The sequence below is a fragment of the Stegodyphus dumicola genome, chromosome 11 (assembly GCF_044657685.1).
Source record: "Stegodyphus dumicola isolate Sdum_Otavi_A_Nest chromosome 11, ASM4465768v1".
Taxonomy (NCBI): domain Eukaryota; kingdom Metazoa; phylum Arthropoda; class Arachnida; order Araneae; family Eresidae; genus Stegodyphus; species Stegodyphus dumicola.
Window position 1 is genome coordinate 6569908 of NC_140778.1, and position 25068 is coordinate 6594975.

Below are 25068 nucleotides of genomic sequence, written 5' to 3' on the forward strand. Positions count from 1 at the left end.
ATTATTAATCAAGCAGTTAAAAAATTCTCATCTCAACACACTAAAAGGCACACTCTTGTTTTAGGAGATTATAAAAATTCTGTTGTCATTCCCTTCTTTCCATCAATTAGCTATAAAGTTGCACATATTTTGCAGAAATTTAACTTTCGGGTTGTTTATTCTCCCATCAATAAAATTCCGAGTTCCATACTTAAGGACCCCATTCTGGATACGTATTCCTGGGGTATTTATAGGATTCCTTGCCAGTGTGGTTTAATTTACATTGGCCAAACTAAGAGAGCCTTAAAATTTCGCGTCAAGGAACATGAGGCATACGTTAGAAAAAAGGCAACAGAGAAGTCTTCTGTTGCGCAACATGGTTGGTCCGAAAATCACACTTTCAATTTTTCTGCTGCCAAAATTATTCAAAAAACATCTTCCATTGGAGAACTGGATTTTCTAGAGGCATTTCACATTCATAAAAATCTTTCTGTTCTAGTTAACGATGCTAATTCCAATCCAAATTTGCCTTCGGCCTTTAAAGAAATTATGTTTTAGTTCTGGTTTCACCAACAGATGGCGCCACTTGCTTATTCTTGTCCAGGCTTTCTTATCTTATCTAATCATTTTTTCCTATCTTGTTCATTTGCGGTTTTGCAGCTGAGGATGGTGGTTCGGTAAAACCATCGAAACTAGTCCTGTGGGAATTTTGTAAATATAACGCTGATTTTTGTTGTTTGTCTTCTGGAAGAGAATTTATGTCGGATATCAATGGAGAGGAAGGTAAGGGATTTTTAATAGCTAGAATGGTTGCTTGGGAGTCAGATTTTATGCTAAATTCGTTGAGATTTTTTAGAATGGCTATTTCAATCACTGCTTTTATAGCTGACAATTCCGCTTGGAAAACACTATTATTATTATGAGGATGGCCTTTCCTTTTGATGATATTTGAGGGGGTAATTTGAAAAAAGACTACGGAACCAACTTTTCCTTCAATTTTTGATCTATCAGTATAAGCAATTGGAGATGAACTTTAATTTTCTTCAGACGTGGGGAATATTATTTCGCTGAAGCGAAGCGCTGGATGGATAAGATTGGGGTTAATTTTCTTTTCATAGTTGGATGGCCAAAAGGTTTGGTTGTTGAATTCTGCGGCTTGGGTAAGTTGAAGGACTTTCATATAGGTGCATTCAATTTCTGCACTGATTGATATCGGAAGAGTACCAGCTAGAGTATCAAGTGCTATATTTGAAGTTGTGCGATACGCCCGCGTAATGCAGAGAGTAAAAGGCCTTTGAATTGAATTTAAACATTAGATCTTTCTCACTGTCATTGGTTGTGCCCAAATTCCGGCTCCATAATTTACCATTTTTGAGATGACTGTTTTTAGAAGAATACATGTTATATGGGCATTTAGGCCACAGTTATATCCATGCATATGTCGTAGGCAGTTAGCTATTGATCTTGTACGAAGTTTAATATTTTGTAGATGAGGAATCCAGGAGAATTTCTGGTCGATTGTTAAACCGAGGTACTTGATTGTATTCACAGATTTGATCTTTCGACTGTTAATTTTTAGAGCTAAAGCTTTAGTTATATTTTGTCCTGGTTTATGGATCACTAAGACTTGGGACTTACTATGTGAAATTTGTAGTTTTTGAATTTTGCAAAGTTGGTTAAATAACTGGAGTGTTCGTTGCAATTATTCTGTTAAATGTCTCTGGTATGGCCACTTGTAATAAAAGCTACATCATCTGCGAAAGCTACAATTTTTGAGTGATCTGGCCATGGATAGGCAATGATGATGTTGAAGCTGATATTCCAGAGATCTGCACTCATGCAATACCCCTGATGACATCCTCGGACTTGATTACGCACAATTTCAGTGTTGTTGTAAAGAATCATACTTTTCCTGTTTCTGAAGTAATCTTGAATAATTAGAAATAAATTTTGAGGGCACTTAAAGGAACGCAGCGCTTGTAAAACTGCTGGCCACCATAAAGAAGCGAAAGCTGATTTAAAGTCGAGACATATTATTGCAGAATGAAGTTGGTTGATTTTATTGTTTCTGACTTGTTCAAGAGCTGAATTAATTGCATGACTTGTTGAAAGTAGGCTTCGAAATCCAAACTGGTTATTGCTTATTAAGTTTTTGCTGTAAACATGAAATTTTAGACGACCAATAAGACATCTTTCCAAAACTTTTCCCAGGGCTGGGAGAAGATTTATCGGAAGATAAGATTTAAGTTCATCGGAGCTTTTATTCTTCTTATTGAAGAGTATTATATAAGCAATTTTCAGGCAATCAGGAAAGGTAGAGAGCTCTATACATTGATTGCAAAAACTACAGATTATGTCAGGATGGGCTTGATTGATTAATTTTATAATGTGATTATCGATGCCATCTGGGCCTGGTGCCTTTTTTAAAGCTAGGGTTTTAATTATTTGCTTTATTTCTTGTTTTGAGAATGGAATATCGTTGTCTGTTTGTGGAATGTCATCGCAGTTACGGATTCTGGTTTGAGTAGGCGAATCTTCAGCTGGATCATCTTTTAGAAAGACAGAGTCAAGAATCTCATTTAGGGTTGAGAGAGTGGCATCCTGAATTTCAGCAGAACTTGAAAGCAAATTTGAGGGAAGTTGGATTTGCGACGGTTTAAATATTTTACTACTGGCGATCTTGTATAAGGTGCCATAAGTTTCTTTATTGTTTGAACAATATTTGTGCCAACTTTTTAATTTAGATTCGAGAATCATCTTTTTGTAGTTTGCATTTTCTTTTTTGAATTTGAGCCAGGCTTGGTGTCTTAATTCATCGTCAGTAATCGATTTCATTTTCCGTTTCAATGCTCTCGCCTTATGCTTCTGAGAGCGTAACTCTTTAGTCCACCAATTTATATGAAAGTAAGGTTTTGCAGATTGTACTGGAAAGGTATTTTCACATATTTCTTGGATTTTTTTTATAAAATATTCTGTAGCTTTATTTAGATTTGTAGCACTTAGTTGAAAGGAAGAAGTCACTGGAAATGCAGATTGTTGAATTTGCTTAATAAAGTTCTTTTCTTTCTTTTTCAGTAATTTTAAAACGTTTCATTAAAACTGATTCTGAGTTCTCTTTGATTTCAAAAGTACTATATTTATGATCTGATTGGTAGTTGTCTTCTTCAATTTTGCGATTTGAAATCGAATTAATTAGGTGATGGGAAGTAACTACGAGATCTGGCCACACTCTCCCATACATTGTTTCGAAAGAAGGTAAATCCGAGGCATGGTTATGAATGACAAGATTATGTGAACTGAAGAATTCCTCAAGGAACCTTCCTCTTGGACTAGTGGAGTTGTAGCCCCAAAGCTGGTTGTGTGAATTGAAGTCTCCACAAATTATGTGTGGACCTCGAAAGGAAAACAAGATGGATTCTAAATCTTGAAGCAAAGGAGAAATATCCTCGGATGGAGATGCATAAATACTTGAAATGAAGTTGAGAGTTGGAACTACAGTCAAAAGTCTTTAATCCGGAATCGTCGGGACTTCGGCGATTTCGGATTATCGTTTTTTCCGGATTATAGATCATCAGTTTAAATCTGGTAAGATGGCATGCAGAAATTATAAAATTAAAAATATGAAACCGTAATTTATGAAATAAAGAGCAATTATGATCTAAAGGGTATCAAAATTTACAAAAAAAAAGTTTAATTTTTATTTGTTTACTTTATTAAACATTTCTTTCAACGCGCACATGCCTAAAGCATACATTACGCATAGTCGAAATTAGAAAATTGCAACCAGAAAACTATTTGATGTGTATTCGTGATATTTATAATGACGAGGAATTTGATTTAAATCATACCAAAGACGGAGTACATCGAGATGAAATACTACATTTAGTAAGGAATTATAAGCCGAATAAAATAAAAACATCTGCTTTGAAGATTAGGATAGTGCTGACAGATCAACTTCCAGTTCATTGCGCCGCCGCGACATTTCTCCCCTTCGAGAGCAGCGTGAAATTGATAAACAGATTCGGAACGGTTAGAGAAACAAAGGATATGCCTTTATCCATTTTTTGCAGCAATTCCACTTTTTGTTTGATGGACATCGAAACATGCTTTCGCTTTGTAGATCCTTTGGCAGCTCCAGAATCGGAAATTCTTTTTGACATAATCGAAAGTTCAAGCTTAGTTTTATAAAATTGCTCTAACAGTCTGCAAAAAATAATAAGCCGGATCCAATTAGAAGATTAAGGAACAACGCAATCTGCAACATTAACTGAAATAGATAATTAGATAATTTTAGCTTAGCTTATACCGTCCGTTATACATTAAACGCGCAAGCGTAAACGTATTATGCGCATGCGTAAACGTATATGCACATAAAACCTTTGTGCAATTGTGTTTACGCATGCGCCGAAAGTTTGTAGCTTTGAGTTCCGGATTATGGACGTCCGGATTAAAGACTTTTGACTGTATTAAGACTGATTGTACTTAGGTCTCGTTTGGCTGTAATTAGAATTGGGTGCCAGCTATGATTAAAACTGATGATAGCTACTCTGGAATGTTGATTAGGGAACTGAGGAGAATATTGAAAGACATTCGAAGACGTTGGAATGCTACTTACTTTCCCTTCGATACAATAGGGTTCTTGGATTAAAACAAAGTCTTTATGGTTATGAGTTAAGAATTCTGCTAAATGATCAGAAGCCGCTTTTGCTCTTTGTAAGTTGATTTGAAGAAAATGGCATAGAGTTTTTTTAGCAAGGTTGGGGTAGATTATTTTGTACATTATTGTCCACGTTATAATCTGCAGTTGAAGTGTTGTTCTTTAAATTGTGCCCTTGTATGTTAATTGCAACTGAAGAATTTTTAGTTATGGATGATGGCAACATGTGAGGTTGTGGCTTTTTCCAGGTACAATAATTTGTTGAACTGACTCCTGTAAGTCTGGCATGTTCTTTCATGAGCACCGTGATCAGTTGGCAACGAAGAACCAGTTTCTTGGTTACTTCGCACACAATTTACACAGAGTTTTACTTTGAGGTACACTCTCTATGCGTTGTTTTGCGCAGATGGAACAGCAGGGAGGATTTTGACAGCTTCGACTATTATGTCCAAGACCCTGGCAATGAAGGCAACGGGGAAATGAAATGTAGGGACGGAAGGAAGACGAGTTGAATCCAATGAAGACTCTTGAAGAAGTAAAACAGTCACTAGAATCAGAAGAAATTTCTACAATCCAATTATTTGTATTTTCAGATCGGTGAACTGGAGAACAAGAAATATCAAGATTATTATTTGATGTAATTTTCAGAGAAGCCGATTTGATATCTTCAGCAACCGCTGAAGAGGGTACATTAAACACTATGAGTTTGGTACTTTTGGATTTTGAAGTGCGAACAGTTACGGAGGCTTGTAGTTGTGAATTTTCAACGATTGAGCAGTGTAAGTGTTACCGTCCGTTATATATTAAACGCGCAAGCGTAAACGTATTATGCGCATGCGTAAACGTATATGCACATAAAACCTTTGTGCAATTGCGTTTACGCATGCGCCGAAAGTCTGCTTTCTTTTCGACACCGATTAAAAGCTCATTAGACTTAGTAGTACGAATATTATTGATATGAATACCCAGTTTTTGTGGATTAAGTGTCGAACTTAGTTGGTGTCTGATATCTTCAGGTGTTCTCTCTGAATCTTTAGGTTTCAGGAGCAGAATATGAACTCTGATTTGACTTTTTGGAGTCTGTTTCAAAGAAATGTTTTTGGCGGCAGCAACAGCGTAAGAATTTGGGGTTTGTTCTAGAAACTTTGTTTCGAATAATTTTTTAACTTCATGTTGTTGTTGCTGCAAATGTTCCTTCACTTCAAAAATAACTATAGTATTTGAACGCTGAAGAGACAGTTGTTCTCTCAGTTCCGAAATTGTACCTTCGTGCTTCGCTAGAGTAAGTTCTTGGTCTCCACTATTTGACAAAGAGCTGTTAAATGGCCAGAAATATCTTTATGTTCTTGAGTATTAAGTTTTCTAATTTTGCCGATGTTTAGAAGATCTTTAATTTTATCAGTAATTCGTAGAATATCATTCAATCTGGAGGGGGTCAGCATTTTCAGGATTGCTAGTTAATGAATGGGAGATGTTTAACCCGGGAGAAGTCGCGCGGGGCACAGAGTCACCCCATGCATCAAAAATCAACAATCCTAACCGGAAATATTTCATTTTAATGAATCATCCTTTTAGTATCCTCCTGTTTGACACTCCCCTTGGAATGTGTATTGTCATTTTTGCTTGTTTTTCTTTTGTGCGAGAGAAGCAATCGTTTCTTGGAATCCATGAGGGAATGGGGTGACTGAGTCACCCCATTCCCTCATAGATTCCAAGAAGTGTTGTTCTTTAAATTCTGTTAAGACTTGTGTTCTTTAAATTCCGTGCGACTGTTACTGTTTCGAAATTTTTCATTAGTAGAAGTTTAGCTTCGTGCTCTTGTGTGTTGCCGTTGTGGTTCTGTTGGATTATTCGATAGATAATGGTTTACAAACGTAAATTTACCGAACATGAAAAAGAGATGGAACGTTTGAGAACTGTATTAGATGAAGTTGAGTCTTCTGAAGGAGAAATTGATCAAGATAGTAAAAATGAATCTGATAAAGAAATATACAGTTCTCACAACAGCGAAAGAGAATTTGAGCAGAATGATGAAGACGACAAAAATCCTGATTTAGTAAAAAGTATTTTTATTAGCAAAAATAAGAGTTTGGCGGAATGGAAAACCAAATCAAAAAGTGAAAAAGGTCTTCTCAAATTATAATAACTCATTTAGCAGGATTAAAAGAAACTGCACGCAATATAAAGAAGCTTCTAGAAAGTTGAGAATTGTTTTTCAATGCTAAAATGATACAATCCATTGTAGAGTGTACAAGTATTTATATTGGAAAAATATTACGACAAATGATGTGGAAATTGGAGCACTTTTTGGGCTTTTACATCTGTACGGCTTGCATAAATCGTCACATAAAAATACGCAAGATTTGTGGGCTACTGAAAATTGAAACAGGCATTGCAATTTTACGGAACACAATGTCATATAAAAGATTTAAATTTCTTCTCAGGTGTCTACGGTTAGACAATGTGACTAATCGTGAAGTTCGGGAAAAAATGGGACAAACTGGCGGCTGCGAGAGAATTTTTTACCGATTTCAATGAAAATTGCCAAAAGATATAGCTTATTGGTAAATATGTTACTATCAAAGAAAAATTAGAGAAATTTCGAGGGCGGTGTTCCTTTTGTCAATATATACCCAGCAACCCATCGAAGTATGGAATCAAAATATTTGCCTTAGTAGATTCAAGAACTTTCTGCAGCTATAACATGGAGATATACACAAGACAACAGTCGGAAGGTCCCTTTAGATTTGAAAATTCTTCATTTGAAATTACAAAACGCCTGTGCACCCCTTTGTTTGGGCAGAAATGTAATAATGGATAATTGGTATATGAGTTATCCTCTAGCAAAAGAACTTTTGTCAAAGAAGTTAACTATTGTAGGAACCCTGAACAGAAACAAGGCTGAAATTCCCACCAGTTCGTCCAAACAAAAACTAGGAACGGTTATTTATCTATATTTGGGTTCTAAAAGAACGCAACAATAGTATCGTATGTGCCTAAAAAATCAAAATGTGTAGTTTTGTTATCTACAATGCATTGCGATGATGCCATTGATAAAAGTGATGATACGAAGAAACCAGAAATAATTTACTTTCATAATGCAACAAAAGGTGGTGTAGATAAAGTTGATGAAATGTTATCGTTATATTCGACATCTCGAAAAATCAACAGATGGCTGATGGTCGTCTTTTACTGTGTTGAACGTCACTGCAATAAATACCCAAGTTGCTTTATTCCCAACAAAGACCCCTCCCTTACAATATGGAAATAGTAGAAAATTCCTAAAAAATTTGGCTATATCTCTTATACAGTGCCTTACATAGAGATAACAAAAAATATGTCAATGTTTCCTAAAGTGGTTCCTGAAAGCATCGATAATGCGACTTCTAGTGTATCAGAAGAACGCCCATCAAAGAAACCAAAACTCGACAAAGGCCGACGTTCTACGTGTCCAAGATCCAAAGACAATAAAACTACAATTTCTTGCAAAATATGTGATAATTTTTCATCTAAAATTCATTCTTCCTATGTTTGCCAGAAGTGTATGTTAGCTTCTGACTCCTGATTAGGTATATACAGTCAAAAGTCGTTAATCCGGACTCGTCGGGACTTCGGCGATTCCGGATTATCGATTTTTCCGGATTATAGATCATCAGTTTAAATCTGGTAAGATGGCATGCAGAAATTACAAAATTAAAAATATGAAACCGTAATTTATGAAATAAAGAACAATTATGATCTAAAGGGTATCAAAATTTACAAAAAGAAAAAGCTTAATATTTATTTGTTTACTTTATTTAACATTTCCTTCAATGTAAGTTGCTTCGTTTCATGTGATAATACTTCCTCTTTAATTCTATTAAACAGACATAATTTCTTGTTTAGTTACAAAGTTCCGCTGTTCAAGTCATATAATTGCTGTGTTGAGAATACCGACTAATTTGTCAATCGAAATGTTTTCGTTTTCAATAACCTCTGGGTCACTTTCTTCACTATCGGAAGCGAATTATAATAACGAGGAAATTGATTTAAATCATATCAAAGACGGAGTACATCGAGATGAAATACTACACTTAGTACGGATTTATAAGCCAAATAAAATAAAAACATCTGCCCTGAAGATAAGGATAGTGCTGACAGATCAACTTCCAATCCAAATGAAATTGATAAACAGATTTCGGATTTTAAAACATACTTTCGTTTTGTAGATATAAATTACATATTAGTAAATATATATCGAAAATTCTATTTGACATAATCTTTCTTATCTATCATAATCTAATAATGACGTTTCTGCCCCCCCCCTCTGCCGCAGAACAGTGTGAAATTGATAAACAGATTTCGGATTTCAAAACATACTTTCGCTTTGTAGTAAATATATATCGGAAATTCTATTTGACATAATCGAAAGTTCAAGCTTACTTTTATAAAATTGCTCTAACAGTCTGCAAAAAATAATAAGCCGGATCCAATTCGAAGATTGAGGAACAACGCAATCTGCAACATTAACTGAATTAAATAACTTTAGCTTAGCGTATAACTCCGTTACACATTAAACGCTCATGCGCACAAACATATTTGCAGCCGTAAGGGTCTTACGCGCTCTCGTAAACGCCTGTGCGCATGCATGGACGCGACGCATGCGCAGATAGTTTGTAGCTTTGAGGTCCGGATTATGGGTGTCCGAATTAACGACTTTTGACTGTACTTATTTTGAATGGATTTTCTTTCTTAAATATTGAAATAAGTTTTTTAAGTAAAGAAGTATAGTTTCTAAATGAAATATTGCAATTATTGTTTATAATCAAATGATTTCTATAAAATATATAACACATTTTCCTAATGAAACTGATTAGGGTGACGCTGTCACCCCGCGCGATCTCCAACGTCAATGTTGGGAGCACGCCTTCTGCCAGGTTAATAATGATAGTGAGGAAGACCTATCTTTAGAAGCCGTCGATAAGAGTTTACAATTTCATAGCGCACATAAAACAAAAATGACAATAAATCAGAAGCTATTCATAATCAGAGCAGAAAATTTCTAGTACATGAAGTTAACAAAAATAAATAAATAAGTAAATAATAGTGAATAATTCCTTATTAGAATAAATGTTACTACTCACATAAAGTCTGACAAAAATAATTCTAAATTCAGGTGTTATACAGTTCCAATGTTTCTTAGGAAAAAGAATATATATATAAAGAAAGAAACACAAAATAAATAAAAATAAAGAATTATCTGTTGACAATACTATATTATGTCAAGTCTTAACCAAAGGTTAATTAATTAAATAACTGTGAGTTGTCAGACGTACATTATATTAAGTCGTTAAGAGGAATTCTAAACCTTACTCAGACAGGTATTTCTGCAAGTGAGTGTTAAGTAATCAGTATTATACTTAGAAAACAGATACACCAGTATGCAGAAAATTTTCAGAATTATGGAAAACACACAAAACACAATGTGATAGGTTAGGGGAGTATAAATCAGTATGAAAAGACACACTAGTTACATTAACACATGTACATACAATTCTAAATACCAGATAATAATAATAACAATAATTGTAGTGAAAATAAAATAATATTAAAAAAGAATTTTTTAAAAAAAGTATATTCTTTCCTAAAGTCCAAGACTGCAGGAGTTAATAAATATACCGTGAAAACTGGTTCAGAGTTCTGCTCGCAAGTGAATAAAAATAGTGATTCAAGAATTAATTAATTGAACGATAAGCACATGGTATAAAACTAATAATGTGATGATCTGTGAAGATGCAGTTTCTATTCATACTTTTTTACTCAAACTTACGAATAGCGCCAATCTGGTTGCGATAATACGTAAGTACCAGTTCAATTAATTTTATAGACGGCAGCACTATTACACAGGAAGAGTTTTATAAATAACTTTTGATCCTTGGCACTTCGCTTAACCACTTTCGCAAACAAAGGAATATCGGCCGCGTTTCACAAGACTAATAAAAACTAAGTATTTGCTGAAATAATGGTCATAGGAACTAAATCTTTGCAGCACTGTGTTCGCGGTATGTTGCTGAAACTTGTGCTATACAATTGAAATCGACTTTTGTTTTCTAAACAACACTTACAACAAAACAAGCGGAAGCACGTGAAACTGCAGCCTACACAGCTGCTGGTACAACTGATACTAACTCTGAAGGAACAGGAATTTGTTACTAACAAGATGTCTTTAATGCAGAAGCAATTCGGTGTACATGCAAGTTTCTAATTATCTTCTATATGTTAAGGTCTTATGTTCGTTGAAGCGAAAATGTTCCGTATATAGTTGACAGGAAATAAAATTTCTTATAAAAAAACACTGCTTGACTAAAAATGTTTGTTCTTTGGCAAAAAAAAAAAAAAAAAAAAAAAAAAAGAAGAAGAAGAAGCACTGAAATTTTTTTACACTAATTTTCCACTTTTTTCTAATTTATCTTTTCCAGGCTTCCCATATTTAGCGATTTAAGCGAACTCAACACAAATTAAAGTGTTACTTCCAATTAGACAAAACGCAGGAAAATTTGTAAGAAACACAGTAACTTTCGAGGACATTAGATCCGATCCGTAACATATCACTTTCTCATGATCAAATTGGCTGGACCCCTCTTAGTTTAACCCCAAGGGCTGTTTAGAGCTCCTAATGATTCCTGCAATTTAGTACAATATCTCAGTTCTATTTATCAACATGCCTTTGTTCTTAAACAGAAAAAAAGTGCAAAGAATATGTGCCTACAGTTTGTTTTATTTTTAGATGCTTACTTTGTTGCTTAAAAATAAAGAGAAGCTTTATAACAGAAAAAAAAAAAAAAAAAAAAAAAAAAAAAAGCAGGTTTAAGAATTCTATAAGAAAAGATGGTTGATCTTTACAATATGGTAAAGATTAGTTACAATTTACAATATGGTAACTGGTAGTTTGGCGACATTTTGGAGGCGATAAAGGTTACTACCTGGGACTTTGGTAATAATTTGAGCAGTACTGAGTTCCGATTACGCATTATTTTGTGTGAGGGAAATGAGAGATCATGGGATATGTCATGTGATATTAATGGACGAATTACGGTTCTTTAATCGGAAAAGGGGGGAAATCGGGAAAAAATCTGGAAATTTTGTATTTAGCTTTATTCTGTGTTGTGTGAAACAGTGTTCGTGAATTTTTGGATCCCATGGCCGTAACTAAAGTGAATTCGAAATGGGTATTTATGTATGTATTAATTTAATGTATGTGCTCATTTATATTTTAAGTAGTGTTTTTGAATTTAATTATATTTTAATTAAATGATAGTTATTTTGTGAATTTTATGTTTGTAGGAATTTGGTATACGTTTAAGTTGAAGTAAACATGCATGGAAATAATTTAAATATTTGATACTAAGTATTTGTAATGCTTGCGGTATGAATTCGTTGGTGACGTGTATAATGTAATAGATGATTTAGATGTAATAGATGAGGTAAAAGTTTTTGGATATTTTATTTATTTTATATGTGGAAATGTTCATATTTGGGAAGGGTAAATACTTTTTCGCGATCATGTAATTTCATATATGTTCTTTTTACCGGGTTTAAAGATTGAGAAAATTGTCATGTATTTTCGTGAAATTTTTCTAATTTATGAGAAAAAAGCAGTGTACATGGATATAGTGAAGAGTGTGCGCAATGCCATTTTTGTGCAATTCTGGGATGTTTTTTTAAGTAAAAATAAGTCGACGTGTACATGGTTTAGTGATATTTTAATTAAATGATAGTTATTTTGTGAATTTTATGTTTGTAGGAATTTGGTACACATTTAAGTTGAAGTAAACGTCCATGGAAATAATTTAAATATTTGATACTAAGTATTTGTAATGCTTGCGGTATGAATTCGTTGGTGAAGTGTATAATGTAATAGATGATTTAGATGTAATAGATGAGGTAAAAGTTTTTGGATATTTTATTTATTTTATATGTGGAAATGTTCATATTTGGAAAGGGTAAATATTTTTTCGCGATCAGGTAATTTCATATATGTTCCTTTTACCGGGTTTAAAGATTGAGAAAATTGTCATGTATTTTTGTGAAATTTTTCTAATTTATGAGAAAAAAGCAGTGTACATGGATATAGTGAAGAGTGTGCACAATGCCATTTTTGTGCAATTCTGGGATGCTTTTTTAAGTAAAAATAAGTCGACGTGTACATGGTTTAGTGATATTTTAATTAAATGATAGTTATTTTGTGAATTTTATGTTTGTAGGAATTTGGTACACGTTTAAGTTGAAGTAAACGTGCATGGAAATAATTTAAATATTTGATACTAAGTATTTGTAATGCTTGCGGTATGAATTCGTTGGTGACGTGTATAATGTAATAGATGATTTAGAGGTAAAAGTTTTTGGATATTTTATTTATTTTATATGTGGAAATGTTCATATTTGGAAAGGGTAAATACTTTTTCGCGATCAGGTAATTTCATATATGTTCTTTTTACCGGGTTTAAAGATTGAGAAAATTGTCATGTATTTTCGTGAAATGTTTCTAATTTATGAGAAAAAAGCAGTGTACATGGATATAGTGAAGAGTGTGCGCAATGCCATTTTTGTGCAATTCTGGGATGTTTTTTTAAGTAAAAATAAGTCGGCGTGTACATGGTTTATGTGTATGTGTTATTTTGAAAAACGCGTAAGGAGTATGGTATTGTGCACTTTTTCCCAATTTTGCAGTGAATATTTGTCATGATTAAGCAGTTTTGTTTGATAAAATTTCTAGCATAAGTGTAATTCGGCTAGTAGATTGTTGGAAGAAGTGTTCAGTAGATAAAAAGAAAAGAAACATGTCTTTACTTCGTGAAGACAAAATGGCGGCGGGGAAAAAAAAATAGAGGGTTGCTGTAGGAGAATTGGTTGCCAAGTTTTCGCCAAAAAATCGCCAAGTTACCATAATGTAAAGATCAACCGAAAAGATGTTTAAAAATGAATAACTATCATTTTAAAATTTTAGTCCATGAATCTATATTATTATGCAGTACAAAGTCTTTAATCCGGACGTCCATAATCCAGAATTGAAAGCTTCCGCATAATACCTTTACGCATGCGCCTTTAATGTATAACGGACGGCATAAGCTAGGCTAAAATTATCTAATTATTTATTTCAGTTAATGTTGCAGATTGCATTGTTCCTTAATCTTCTAATTGGATCCGGCTCATTATTTTTTGCAGACAGTTAGAGCAATTTTATAAAAAGTAAGCTTGAACTTTCGATTAAGTCAAAAAAGGTTTACGATTCTGGAGCTCCGAAAGGATATACAAAGCGAAAGCATGTTTTGATGTCCATCAAACAAAAAGTGGAATTGCTGCAAAAAATGGATAAAGGCATGAAGAAAGTGACAGAGAGGTTAGTGAAAAAAAAAACAAAAGAAAAATTTCGATTGACAAGTTAGTCGGTATTCTCGGCACAGCAATTACAGGACTTGAACAAAGTTCCTTTGTTACTGAACAAGAAATTATGCCTGTTTATAGAACTAAAGAGAAAGTATTAACACATGAAACAACTTAACAACTTAACCAACTTACATTGAAAGAAATGTTTAAAAAGTAAACAAATAAATATTAAGCTTTTGTAAATTTTGATACCCTTTAGATCATAATTGCTCTTTATTTCAAAAATTACTTTTTTATATTTTTAATTTTATCATGTCTGCATGCCATCTTACGAGATTTAAATTGATGATCTATAATCCGGAAAAAAACCCTAATCCAGAATAGCGAAGTCCCGACAAGTCCAGATTAAAGACTTTGTGCTGTATAATGTAAATAAACCAGAAGAAAATAAAAAATATTTTCACATTACCATCCGAGGACAATGGTGATACTTTTTAATATTATTATTGAAATTTTTCTGTTTTGCATTATAATCAAAGGTACTATTCGGTTTCGAGGGCCGTAAAAAATCGCCAAACTATTGTTGATGATAATGCTGCCAAAAATAATTGCAGCAACCCTAATACGTGTGGCAAAAAAGGAAGTATAATAGTAAATAACTATCTAACATTGATGTTTTAATTTAGATGAAAGGCTAATTTCATATAATACTTTTTAATTATTATAATTTATATGAAAAAGGCTAAACATGACTGAATGGAAGCATAAGAGTAAATAACTATATCAAATCATTATTATAATTTATATAAAAATTGCTAAACGTAACTGAATGGATGCCTGCATCGCTATTTCCTACCGACTTATCGCTAAAGCATAATTTCATCTTGTTGGTTGTTCGGACGTAATTTTCTATAATGAATAATGCCTTTTCTTTGAAAATATTCTCGGTAAAGTGCAGAATCGCTCACTTGTTTGCCGCTTTTTACAAGGGTAAAAACAATTGGATTTTTGTCAATTTGTTTTACTTTTGAAGTAAAAATAGGTCAATGTGTACATAAATAAAGTCAAGGGTGTGCGCAGTGCCATTTTTATGCAGTTCTAGGATTTTTTTTTAACGTGAAAATAGGTTGATGTGCACATGGCTACTGAGTATGTGAAATTCTTAAAAACGCATCAAGCAGTGGGTGATTCTGTACTTTACCCAAAATTCTGTTACCGACATTCATTATGGGCAATTCCCAAATTGTTAAATCCATACGATATCAAAAAAGGATTTAAAAATTAAACTAGTATTTCAATGGCGTCTTAAGAAATATAGAACTATATAAACTTACGCAATCTGAAAGCAGCAAGTGCATACATTTTCGCTGCAATTTTTTTACGGCCCTCAAAACGGAATAATACCTAATCAAAAAGTTAAGGAAGAGAAATAAAGCTAATCTTAAAATAACTACAGCAACATTTTTGCTTTTTCTCAATACTTCCAAAACTTCCATACTTTCCAAAGCACCTAGCTAGTGAGTATGACATTTATTAAATTGTTTATTCTTTTTTTAAATTCATAGTATTTATTACTTCATTTTATTTTTCAGAGCCAAAATATTTCCAAGTTCCCAAAATGGAAAATAATTTCACCTTATAATATGATAGCAGAAGATAAAAATGAATTAAGTTCTCAAAATAAATATCTATTATGCATAGATTTCTTACCTGCAGAGAAATATTTCCCAAATTTCTTCTTCTGCAACTTCTAAGTTATACAAGTTTTTAGGATTTAAAGAATGTCCTAGCAGCAACTTTTTAGATGCTGCAAAATGGGTGCTTTTCCATTATATCCCATAATCTTAACAAATATCCTAAAGAAATAGCATGTTTCTTTTGGAGAAGGGGAAAAAATTGTAAATAATCAATAAACATCACAACTCACTATTTACAAAAAAAAAAAAAAAAAAAACTCAAAGTGAATGGGAAAAGATTTATTCAACTTGATCAATATGTACTATTTTTTAATAGTTTTTGAATTTTTTCTATCCTATTATGATCATTATCGTACAGGGGTGTAATAGAAGAGTACTGCAAATGCTTAGAATTCAAGCAAAATACTGGGCAGCAGAATTTTAGAGGCTAAAAATGTTTAACATTTTGGAAGGCACCGACCAACAGAATTTAGGACCGACAGATAATGCACTGGATGACAAAATGCTTTACTCAACTTAGTATGTCCAAGATTTGATTGAAAATGTGAGAGATTTCATTTCGCTTTTCTAACAGTGTTATGGAACACTGCACCGACTTTGTAAATTTTATACATTGACACATTTGATACTGGAGCCAAACAGGCATGGTCTTCAGAATTTGCTCAAGACGAGGAAAAATACCTAATATACTTTTCATGACAGGCACCAAGAATGGCATTGCTATCTGTAATAACACAGTTGTAATTCATAACTGTATGAAATTCAGAAATAGTTAATTTTAACATAAAACACAAATAATTTACAGCATACATGTAGGATGATACATTTAGCCACCTTTTAGAATTTCAATTTTTGAAGTTCTTATCCAGACATTATGCAGCAGATATAAACACTGATTATCATGTAAAAGTATGTTGAAAAATATTTCATCTTATGAAAACAAATAAACAGTTTATAACTTATTTTCATCAAATGAGAATTTCTGTTTCTCCAACAGGGTCACCAGTATGCTTTATGCTTTTCAGATTTGCCTATCTAAATTCTCAGAAATTTGCTGCACCTAAATCTGTCAACTGCTGACAAAAATCAAAAGATGACCTCAAATGAGGTTATCGAGCTGCACAGACAAGCATTTTCTACAAAAGTATGTAAAAGTTGTTTCTAACATGTGTTCAAAACACTGGAGGCTTTTCTTCTGTGAGGATAAGATATACATTTTCTTCATCGCTCTGCTAAATGGCTTCTTACATATGAACACATAACATTTTTCTCTTATGTTTATATCCATATTTAAATCCTCTTCATGAACACAAATGAACATTTACGTACCACACCCACAAATTTTCTTTCCAGTGTGAATAAGCAAGCATATGAGGTTTCTCTGCTGTGTGAATACACATATGTATGTTTAAATAATTTTTTTGATTAAGTGGATTTCACACATAAAAGTTTTCTCTCCTACGTGAATAAACATATCTTTGTCCAAACTACCCTTTTCATAAAGGCTTTCTTACATATTTCACACATATAAGGTTTCTATCCTGTGTGAATATGCATATGCATGTGCAAATTACCTTTTTAATTAAATGATTTCTTACATACTTAACATATATAAGGTTTCTCTCCAGTGTGAATAAGTATATGCTTGTTTAAATTACCCTTTTGACTAAACATCTTCTTACATACTTCACATATATAAGGTTTTTCTCCAGTGTGAATACGCAGATGAATATTTAATTTACCCTTTTGACTAAACGTCTTTTTACATACTTCACACAGATAAGGTTTCTCTCCAGTATGAATACGCGTATGTATGTTTAAAGAAGATTTTTGATTAAATGATTTCTTGCATACTTCACACATATAAGTTTTCTCTCCTGTGTGAATACGCATATGCACGTTTAAATGAAATTCTCGGTAAAATGATTTCTTACATACTTCACAGATATAAGGTTTCTCTCCTGTGTGAATACGCAAATGTACGTTTAAATGAAATTTTCGATTAAATGACTTCCTGCATACTTCACACATATAAGGTTTCTCTGCTGTGTGAATAAGCATATGTCTGTTTAAAATACTTTTTTGATTAAATGACTTCTTACATACTTCACACATATAAGGTTTCTCACCTGTGTGAATAAGCAGATACTTATTTAAACTACTTTTGTCACTAAACGCCTTCTTACATGATTTGCACATATAAGATTTCTCACATGTGTGAATATGCATATGCCGATTTAAACTAGCTTTTTGATAAAATGATTTCTTGCATACTTCACAAACGTGAAGTTTCTCTCTTATGATTTCTTGCATATTTTACACATACTAGGTTTCTTTCTTAGGTGAATTAGTGTATGCATATTTAAATGAACTTCTAGCTTAAATAAATTTAAATGACTTTTTATTGATTTAAATGAAATGATACTTCACACCTTGATGCTTGTTACATAAATCTATAATCTATCTAAGGCACTATAAGCTTGTTACATAAATCAGGATGATGTTTATGCTCTGCAATGATGCAAAATAAGACAGTTAACTGAATTTCACCCCAAACTACTTCTGGATATTACACAATTATTTTCAGTGGCTTGCATAGTTACCTTGATTAAAATATTATGACATATTGTTAATGAGACTTCCCTAATATACTGTATAAGCTTGGCTCTGTTTCCAGAAACACTTCAGTAAAAACCAATTTGTTAGATTACACAGAAACAAGATTTCTGGCTCAAAAATATTTACATAATTTGGTGTTAATTTACGCAATTCATCATATATGCTTCATTATTATTATACATAAAGTTTTGATTCTCCTAGATTTCTTAGTGCTTAACAGTTGCTTATAAATGCTAAATAATGATCACAATTCACGTCATTGCGAAGTCCACATTGCTAAGTGTATGACTATAGCGAAACAAAACTTCATTTTAGTTTGCAACACATACAGCTGATTTATTTTTTCATATGTCAGATAGACACACAGAAAAATAACAACTCCTTCCTCGCTTCGTTCATGTGGAAGTTTGGTACACGGGGAATGTTAAACACCGTTCTGACTCTTATAAGATTCATATTTATTTACATTTTCTGGATACACAATTATACACACACAATTCCACAAATTCCACTCATGGCTTCATGTTGCCACTCTGCGTGTGCGAAGGGTTTCACACATTAACGCCAAGGCCAACTTATACACAAGGCCTGCCCATAGAGGTAGGAAAGGGAGGAGGGGCCAACCCGCGCTAAAAGTGAAGGACTGCTTTGAAGCTTGTGTCACCAGATGGGGTGTTCTTTGTTTACATTTAGAAGCTCGCTTGACAAGATTCTGATAGTATTTCGACGCACGAGAGTTCCATAGAAATCGAAAAAGGGACACTTTCGCATGAAAGAAACATTCATAGTGTGATGGATAATAGCAATTTGTATAGTTTAGTGACATTTGCGCAAAAATCACATCTTGGTTATTTTTCGATAACTAACAACAGCGATTTTGATTATGAATTTGTTTTATAAAATTATAAGCTGTTGCACTACAAAAATATAGATTTTAAGAAAAATGTTATGCTTAAAGAATGAAAAATACCTTAGGTACATTTAAAATTGTATACGTCTTTCGATACCCTTGATAGAGTATTCGCTAATTTTATTTTATTTTCCAAAAGTCAAAATGTTTTAAATAAAACAAATTTTTTTCACATCCATATATTATTGTAACATGTACCTTTTAAAATTTTTTAGAGGAGAGGCTTTAATGCTGCTCATTTTAAACCCAACGTTTTAATTTTATATATCTGAAAAATAATCACTTTGGGCTTACACGTTTTATAAATATAAAATTATGTATGTTAAAATATTTGTAATTAGGCACATAGGTCAGATTAAGTTTAGATTAAATAGAGTAACGCATGCAAGGGCTATCTGCCTAAAGAAAGAGATGCCATCGTGGGGGAATTTGAAGAAAAACTGACCTTTGAGTGGGTATTAAAAATAATAATTATAATTTTCATTCAAATTATATTCATATATATTTTTTATGTAAAACTTTCGGCTGTATGCTAAATTAGTGTAAATTACTTTACACGAAAAATATAGTGAATGCACAGAAATTAAAGATTTGCACATGCCGGAAATAATAAATAGGAAATATGTATGGGTATTTATGCATGTGCTTGCAAAAAGCATGTATCTGCCTTTGACAAAATAGTTAAATATTCATTAAATTATTTATAAATGTATTTTAAATGAAGAATTTATTCACTTATAAACAACTGCGAAAGTACTGTCAAGAAATTTAATTATTAAATGTATCTAATTTATAATGATTATAAATGTTATCTAAATATATAATGACCTTAATATTGAATTGTAAACAAAAATTGAAATCCTGTTGACAAATACGTTATAAAACTATTTAAGCAAGATTTGTCCGTATTGGAAAGCAATCTGTTAAAAGCTATTGTAAAGCAAATGCTATGAGATGCGCACTTAAGAACGTAATAAAGAGTTTTGGAATATGTATTGTTACGAATTTGGTATTTAAAAAGCTAATGTTAGTTCAATTATAAATTAAATGTTTTTATTTCTCGCGCAGTGCAGCGCGTGACGAATATTAAAAAAAAGCTAAGACGGAAAATTGAAAATACAAGAGCGCGTGCGTTAAATAAATAAATATCTCTTTTTTTCATTTCGAGAAAGTACTGGAAAATTCTAGCGCGTGATTTTAAAATGTTATAAAAGGAGGAAAACATCGCAGTTTGTAGTAGTTGCTTAGTTTGTTGTTGTTTAGAAAACTGCTATTTTTGATTATAGCGAATTCGCGGATTAGCGTTCTTTAGCTGTTTTGAATTACGTTCTATTGTACATTTGAGCAGTTAAAAGATAACCACTGTGAGATATTGTAATACTGCATGATAATTTGAGAAAACTTAAGCATTTTTGTTGTGATAATAATAAATTTTTGTTCATTTTTCATCGGACTTGTGCATTCATTTTATAACGAACCCGTACGCACGCAACAATTTTTGGTGTCAGAAGTGGGATTTGAATGCCAATAACAAGAGTGATGGAAGAACAATTGAGACAGCTCATTACTGCTTTTGCTGCGTTCCAAGAAAAGATGGAAGCTGGCCAATCATCTTTTAAAGAAGAAATTAAAGAGAAAATGGATGCTGGTCAAAAATCCGTACAGGAAAAGATTGAAGCGGGACAGGAACAAATGAAATTGGGCCAAGAATCCGTTAAGGAAGAGATGAATGCCATTCAAACTGGTCAATTAACTTTTAAAGACGAAATAAAAGTTGTTAAGGAATCTGTTAAAGAAGAAATAAAAGCTGTACAAGTCAAGATTGAAGAAAGTCAATGCGAAATGAAAAGAGAAATTGCCTGCAGAATGGAAACCAAATTCGATGCTATGGAAGGCAGAATAGATGTGGTTGAGAATAAAGTGGGACAAATTGAGGAAAATGCTTCTTCTGTTAAAGAAGAAATAGAAGGAAGAGTTCGTTCCGTTCAGAAACAAATCGAACAACAAATTGATGACCGGGTTTCTGCGGTTGCCAAAGAACTGGAAACTTTAAAGAAATTCGTAGCGACGGCTGGGAGCAAGAGTGATGATTTTAAATTCGTACCGATGCCTGCTCGTCCATCTCTGAAGCTATCCACATATGATGGGAAGACATCCTGGCAAGTGTATAAGACCCTGTTTTCTATCGTGGCGGATGCGAATGGATGGGATTCCCAAGTTAAGGCCTGTCATCTCGCCGCTTCTCTGAGAGCAGACGCAGCGGATATCCTGCAGACGCTTCCCGAAAATCAAAGGCTAGATTTCGAAGGTCTATCCGGCGCATTGGAGCTGCGCTTCGGCGAGAAATGTTTAAAACACTACAGCAGGCTCCAATTAAAATCCCGTCAACAGAAGCTCACCGAAACACTTCAGGAGCTCGCCACGAATGTTGAAAGGCTGTCATATCACGCCTTTTCGGAGTGCCCGAAAGAAACAAGGGAAATCCTGTCCCTGCAATATTTCATCGATGGCATCCGGGACCCTGAAATACAGAAAGCACTGCGAATGGCGGATGTTAAAGACCTGAAAAGCGCTTTAGTGTACTCTATGAAATTTGAGGCAGCTCAGCAAGCCACCCGTCGAGACCGCCATCTAGTCAGAGCTGCTCAAGTCCAGGAGCCAGGGGATCAAGTCATTGCCCGTCACGATTTAACTAGACAACTGAACGCCTTGAGACGGAATATTGGTGACAAGAAACCGACTGTAAAGTGCTGGAACTGCGGTGCTGAAGGTCACCTAAGACGGAATTGCAGAACACCCCAGGGTACGGAATATAAAGCAGATGATTTTACCAGACAAGTCAGTGGCTTGAGACGGAACAGAAGTGAAAAGAAACCAATTCCAAAGTGCTGCAACTGCGGTGTTGGAGGCCACGTGCGAAGGAACTGCAGAACTCCCCAGAGCACGGAAAATAAGACAGACGAGTTGAACAGACAATTAAATACCCTCGGACGAAAATGGAGTGACAAGAAACCAAAATGCTGGAACTGTGGATCTGAAGGCCGCGTACGAAGGAATTGCAGAACACCCCAGGGGACGAAAATTGAGGCCATTTCTCAGCAACGACGCAGGAAACAAATAAATGACCATATCGAGGAACGGAGGGTACCAGAGAATGAGAAACCTTGTTTTAAAGCGCTTAAAATTTATACAGTGAGTGGCAACAGTAACGAACTGTCCATTAATGGGAATATCGATAGAGTTCCTTGCAATATGATCATTGACACAGGAGCTAATGTTACCATCATTAGGAAAGATTTAGCTGAACAGTTTAAAGATAAACTTATTTGGACGCCATCCTGTGTTACTCTTCAGACTGCGTCTGGTGATAAGATCGACATAACTGGGAAGTTAAACATAAGCATCACGTTTGGAAGTGCCGCCTACCATCACACGGCATATGCGGCGGATATCACAGATCCATGCATACTCGGATTGGACTTTTTAAGGAAATACAATTTTTCCTTAGACTTCAAAAACAACAAACTGCAGTCAACATCTGAGGACACGACTATCCATCGTCAGAAGTGATCCTCACCTGGAAACGCCTACGCCTTGTCTGAAAGACCCAACTCAGAAAGCTGCCGAAATCATACTAGGGTCGATAAGAAACGCAAGACTACCAGCTCTTCTCCAGCCTAGTTTGACTTCTCCGTCTGCCTTGTGACCGCCTGTTGATCGCCGTACGGATGCGCCTTCATCGCCTGAGGAACATATCCAAGATGTCCAGGCCCGTTTTGAAGTGATGCCCCGTTTCGCACGAAAGCGAGTGAACTTGGCGACGGAGAAAGTGAAGACCAGATACAACACGAGAGCTACTGGACATAGATCCAACAAAGGAGACAAGGTGAGGTTGTGTAACCCTATTCAACGAAAGGGACTCTGTCCTAAACTACAGTCACCTTCGGATGGTACAGTGCGGAACAGACTGAATGACGTCTCCGTAAGTCTTCGAACTCTAAACCTAAAGTCGGTTATTACGAGAGGTTAGCTCATTACTATGGCCATAGTACATAATGAAAATAATTGTAAATAGTATAAGACCATGGTACATTTTGTTTTTAAATGCGTATTTGATTTGATTTGTATTTAGTATTTGATTTGCATTTAGTATTTGATTTGTATTTGATAGCATTTGATTTGTTTTATTTATTGCATTTATTGTTTATGTTGTTTGATATTGTAATGTAATGTTTATGCCTCAGTTGCATTTATGCCACAGTTGTAAGTTTAGCTTTCTGTCCAGGGATTGTACTGCCCGGGACGTGCAGTCCTTGGGAAGGGGGCAGTGTTACGAATTTGGTATTTAAAAAGGCTAATGTTAGTTCAATTATAAATTATTATTTCTCGCGCAGTGCAGCGCGTGACGAATATTAAAAGAAAGCTAAGCCGGAAAATTAAAAATACAAGAGCGCGTGCGTTAAATAAATAAATATCTCTTTTTTTCATTTCGAGAAAGTACTGGAAAATTCTAGCGCGAGATTTTAAAATGTTATAAAAGGAGGAAAACATCTCAGTTTGTAGTAGTTGCTTAGTTTGTTGTTGTTTAGAAAACTGCTGTTTTTGATTATAGCGAATTCGCGGATTAGCGTTCTTTAGCTGTTTTGAATTACGTTCTATTGTACATTTGAGTAGTTAAAAGATAAGTACTGTGAGATATTGTAATACTGCATGATAATTTGAGAAAATTTAAGCATTTTTGTTGTGATAATAATAAATTTTTGTTCATTTTTCATCGGACTTGTGCATTCATTTAATAACGAACCCGTACGCATGCAACAGTATTATTGAAATGAAGGTTAAAAAAAATCTGATAAGTATAATTAAAAGAATTATTCCCCTTACATTTTATAATAACTCAGTTACAAGTTTTAAATAATACTTAAAAAAAAACTTATTTTATTCCTTTTCAGAAATGTTCGGTGAAAGTCAAGTACTATTTAATACCTATTTAATTATTAAGAATTGGCGAAATACTTATTTAAAGTATTTCGCTAATTCCTAATAATTCTCTAATTTAAAATGAACCGAATACAGCATTAATTATAAATTGACTTACATTTTTCGATTTAAAAGATGCCTCAGAAACCAAAAAATCATGTTATATTTAAGAAAGTATTTTAGGAAGAAGCTCTATAAATAGAAAAGAAATAATAATACAATAAACTTTGATCTTAATTTTTGTACCTTAACCGAATAAAATCGAATTACCTTAATTTTTTTTCTAATGTAATTAACGAAAACTTGTAAAAATATTTCATTCAAATTAAACCATTCTGAGAAAACTGTCCTGTGAAAAATATAGCATTTAATTCCGTTCAGAATGAAATGTTTAAAAATATGTTGTTTTCACATACTTTAGGACTCTGAAGTGTTGTAGAAAAAGAAAATATATACATTATATGTATATTTACGACGTAATTACAAAATATTTACATCCGAACGCGTCAAATCCCATAGAACTCAATGGTAAATGACTGACTCAATGTTTTGGTCACCACGTAGGGATCGCCGGTGCTTCAGAGCAGGGTACGGGAGAAACTTGTTTAGTGCGACTCCATCTTACTTCCTACCTCCATGGGCCTGCCAGACTGAAAGAAATTCCGATTCCCAATTTTCAGTGGCTTTCGCGAAATTCATCACTAGGTGGCGCTCGCATTCTGCTACACTTTTGCTATATGTTCTCTATTTGTAATGTGGCTCGTTATTAATAAAAAATGCCTTTTATTAAAACGTGCCGCTGTAACTAACAGTAACATAGGATGGTATATTGTTGCATGCTATACTGCAAAGTTTTCTTC

The 25068-nt window shown here is 33.8% G+C and overlaps 1 protein-coding gene across 1 annotated transcript; it reads right to left on the minus strand.

Moving 5' to 3' along the window:
* Positions 1–17108: 17108 nt before the first annotated feature.
* LOC146993772 (uncharacterized) lies at positions 17109–18806 on the minus strand. The gene has a single exon (XM_085826531.1). It carries the CDS (start codon positions 18010–18012, stop codon positions 17302–17304), a length of 711 nt encoding a protein of 236 aa, XP_085682657.1. The 5' UTR covers positions 18013–18806; the 3' UTR covers positions 17109–17301.
* Positions 18807–25068: the final 6262 nt, after the last annotated feature.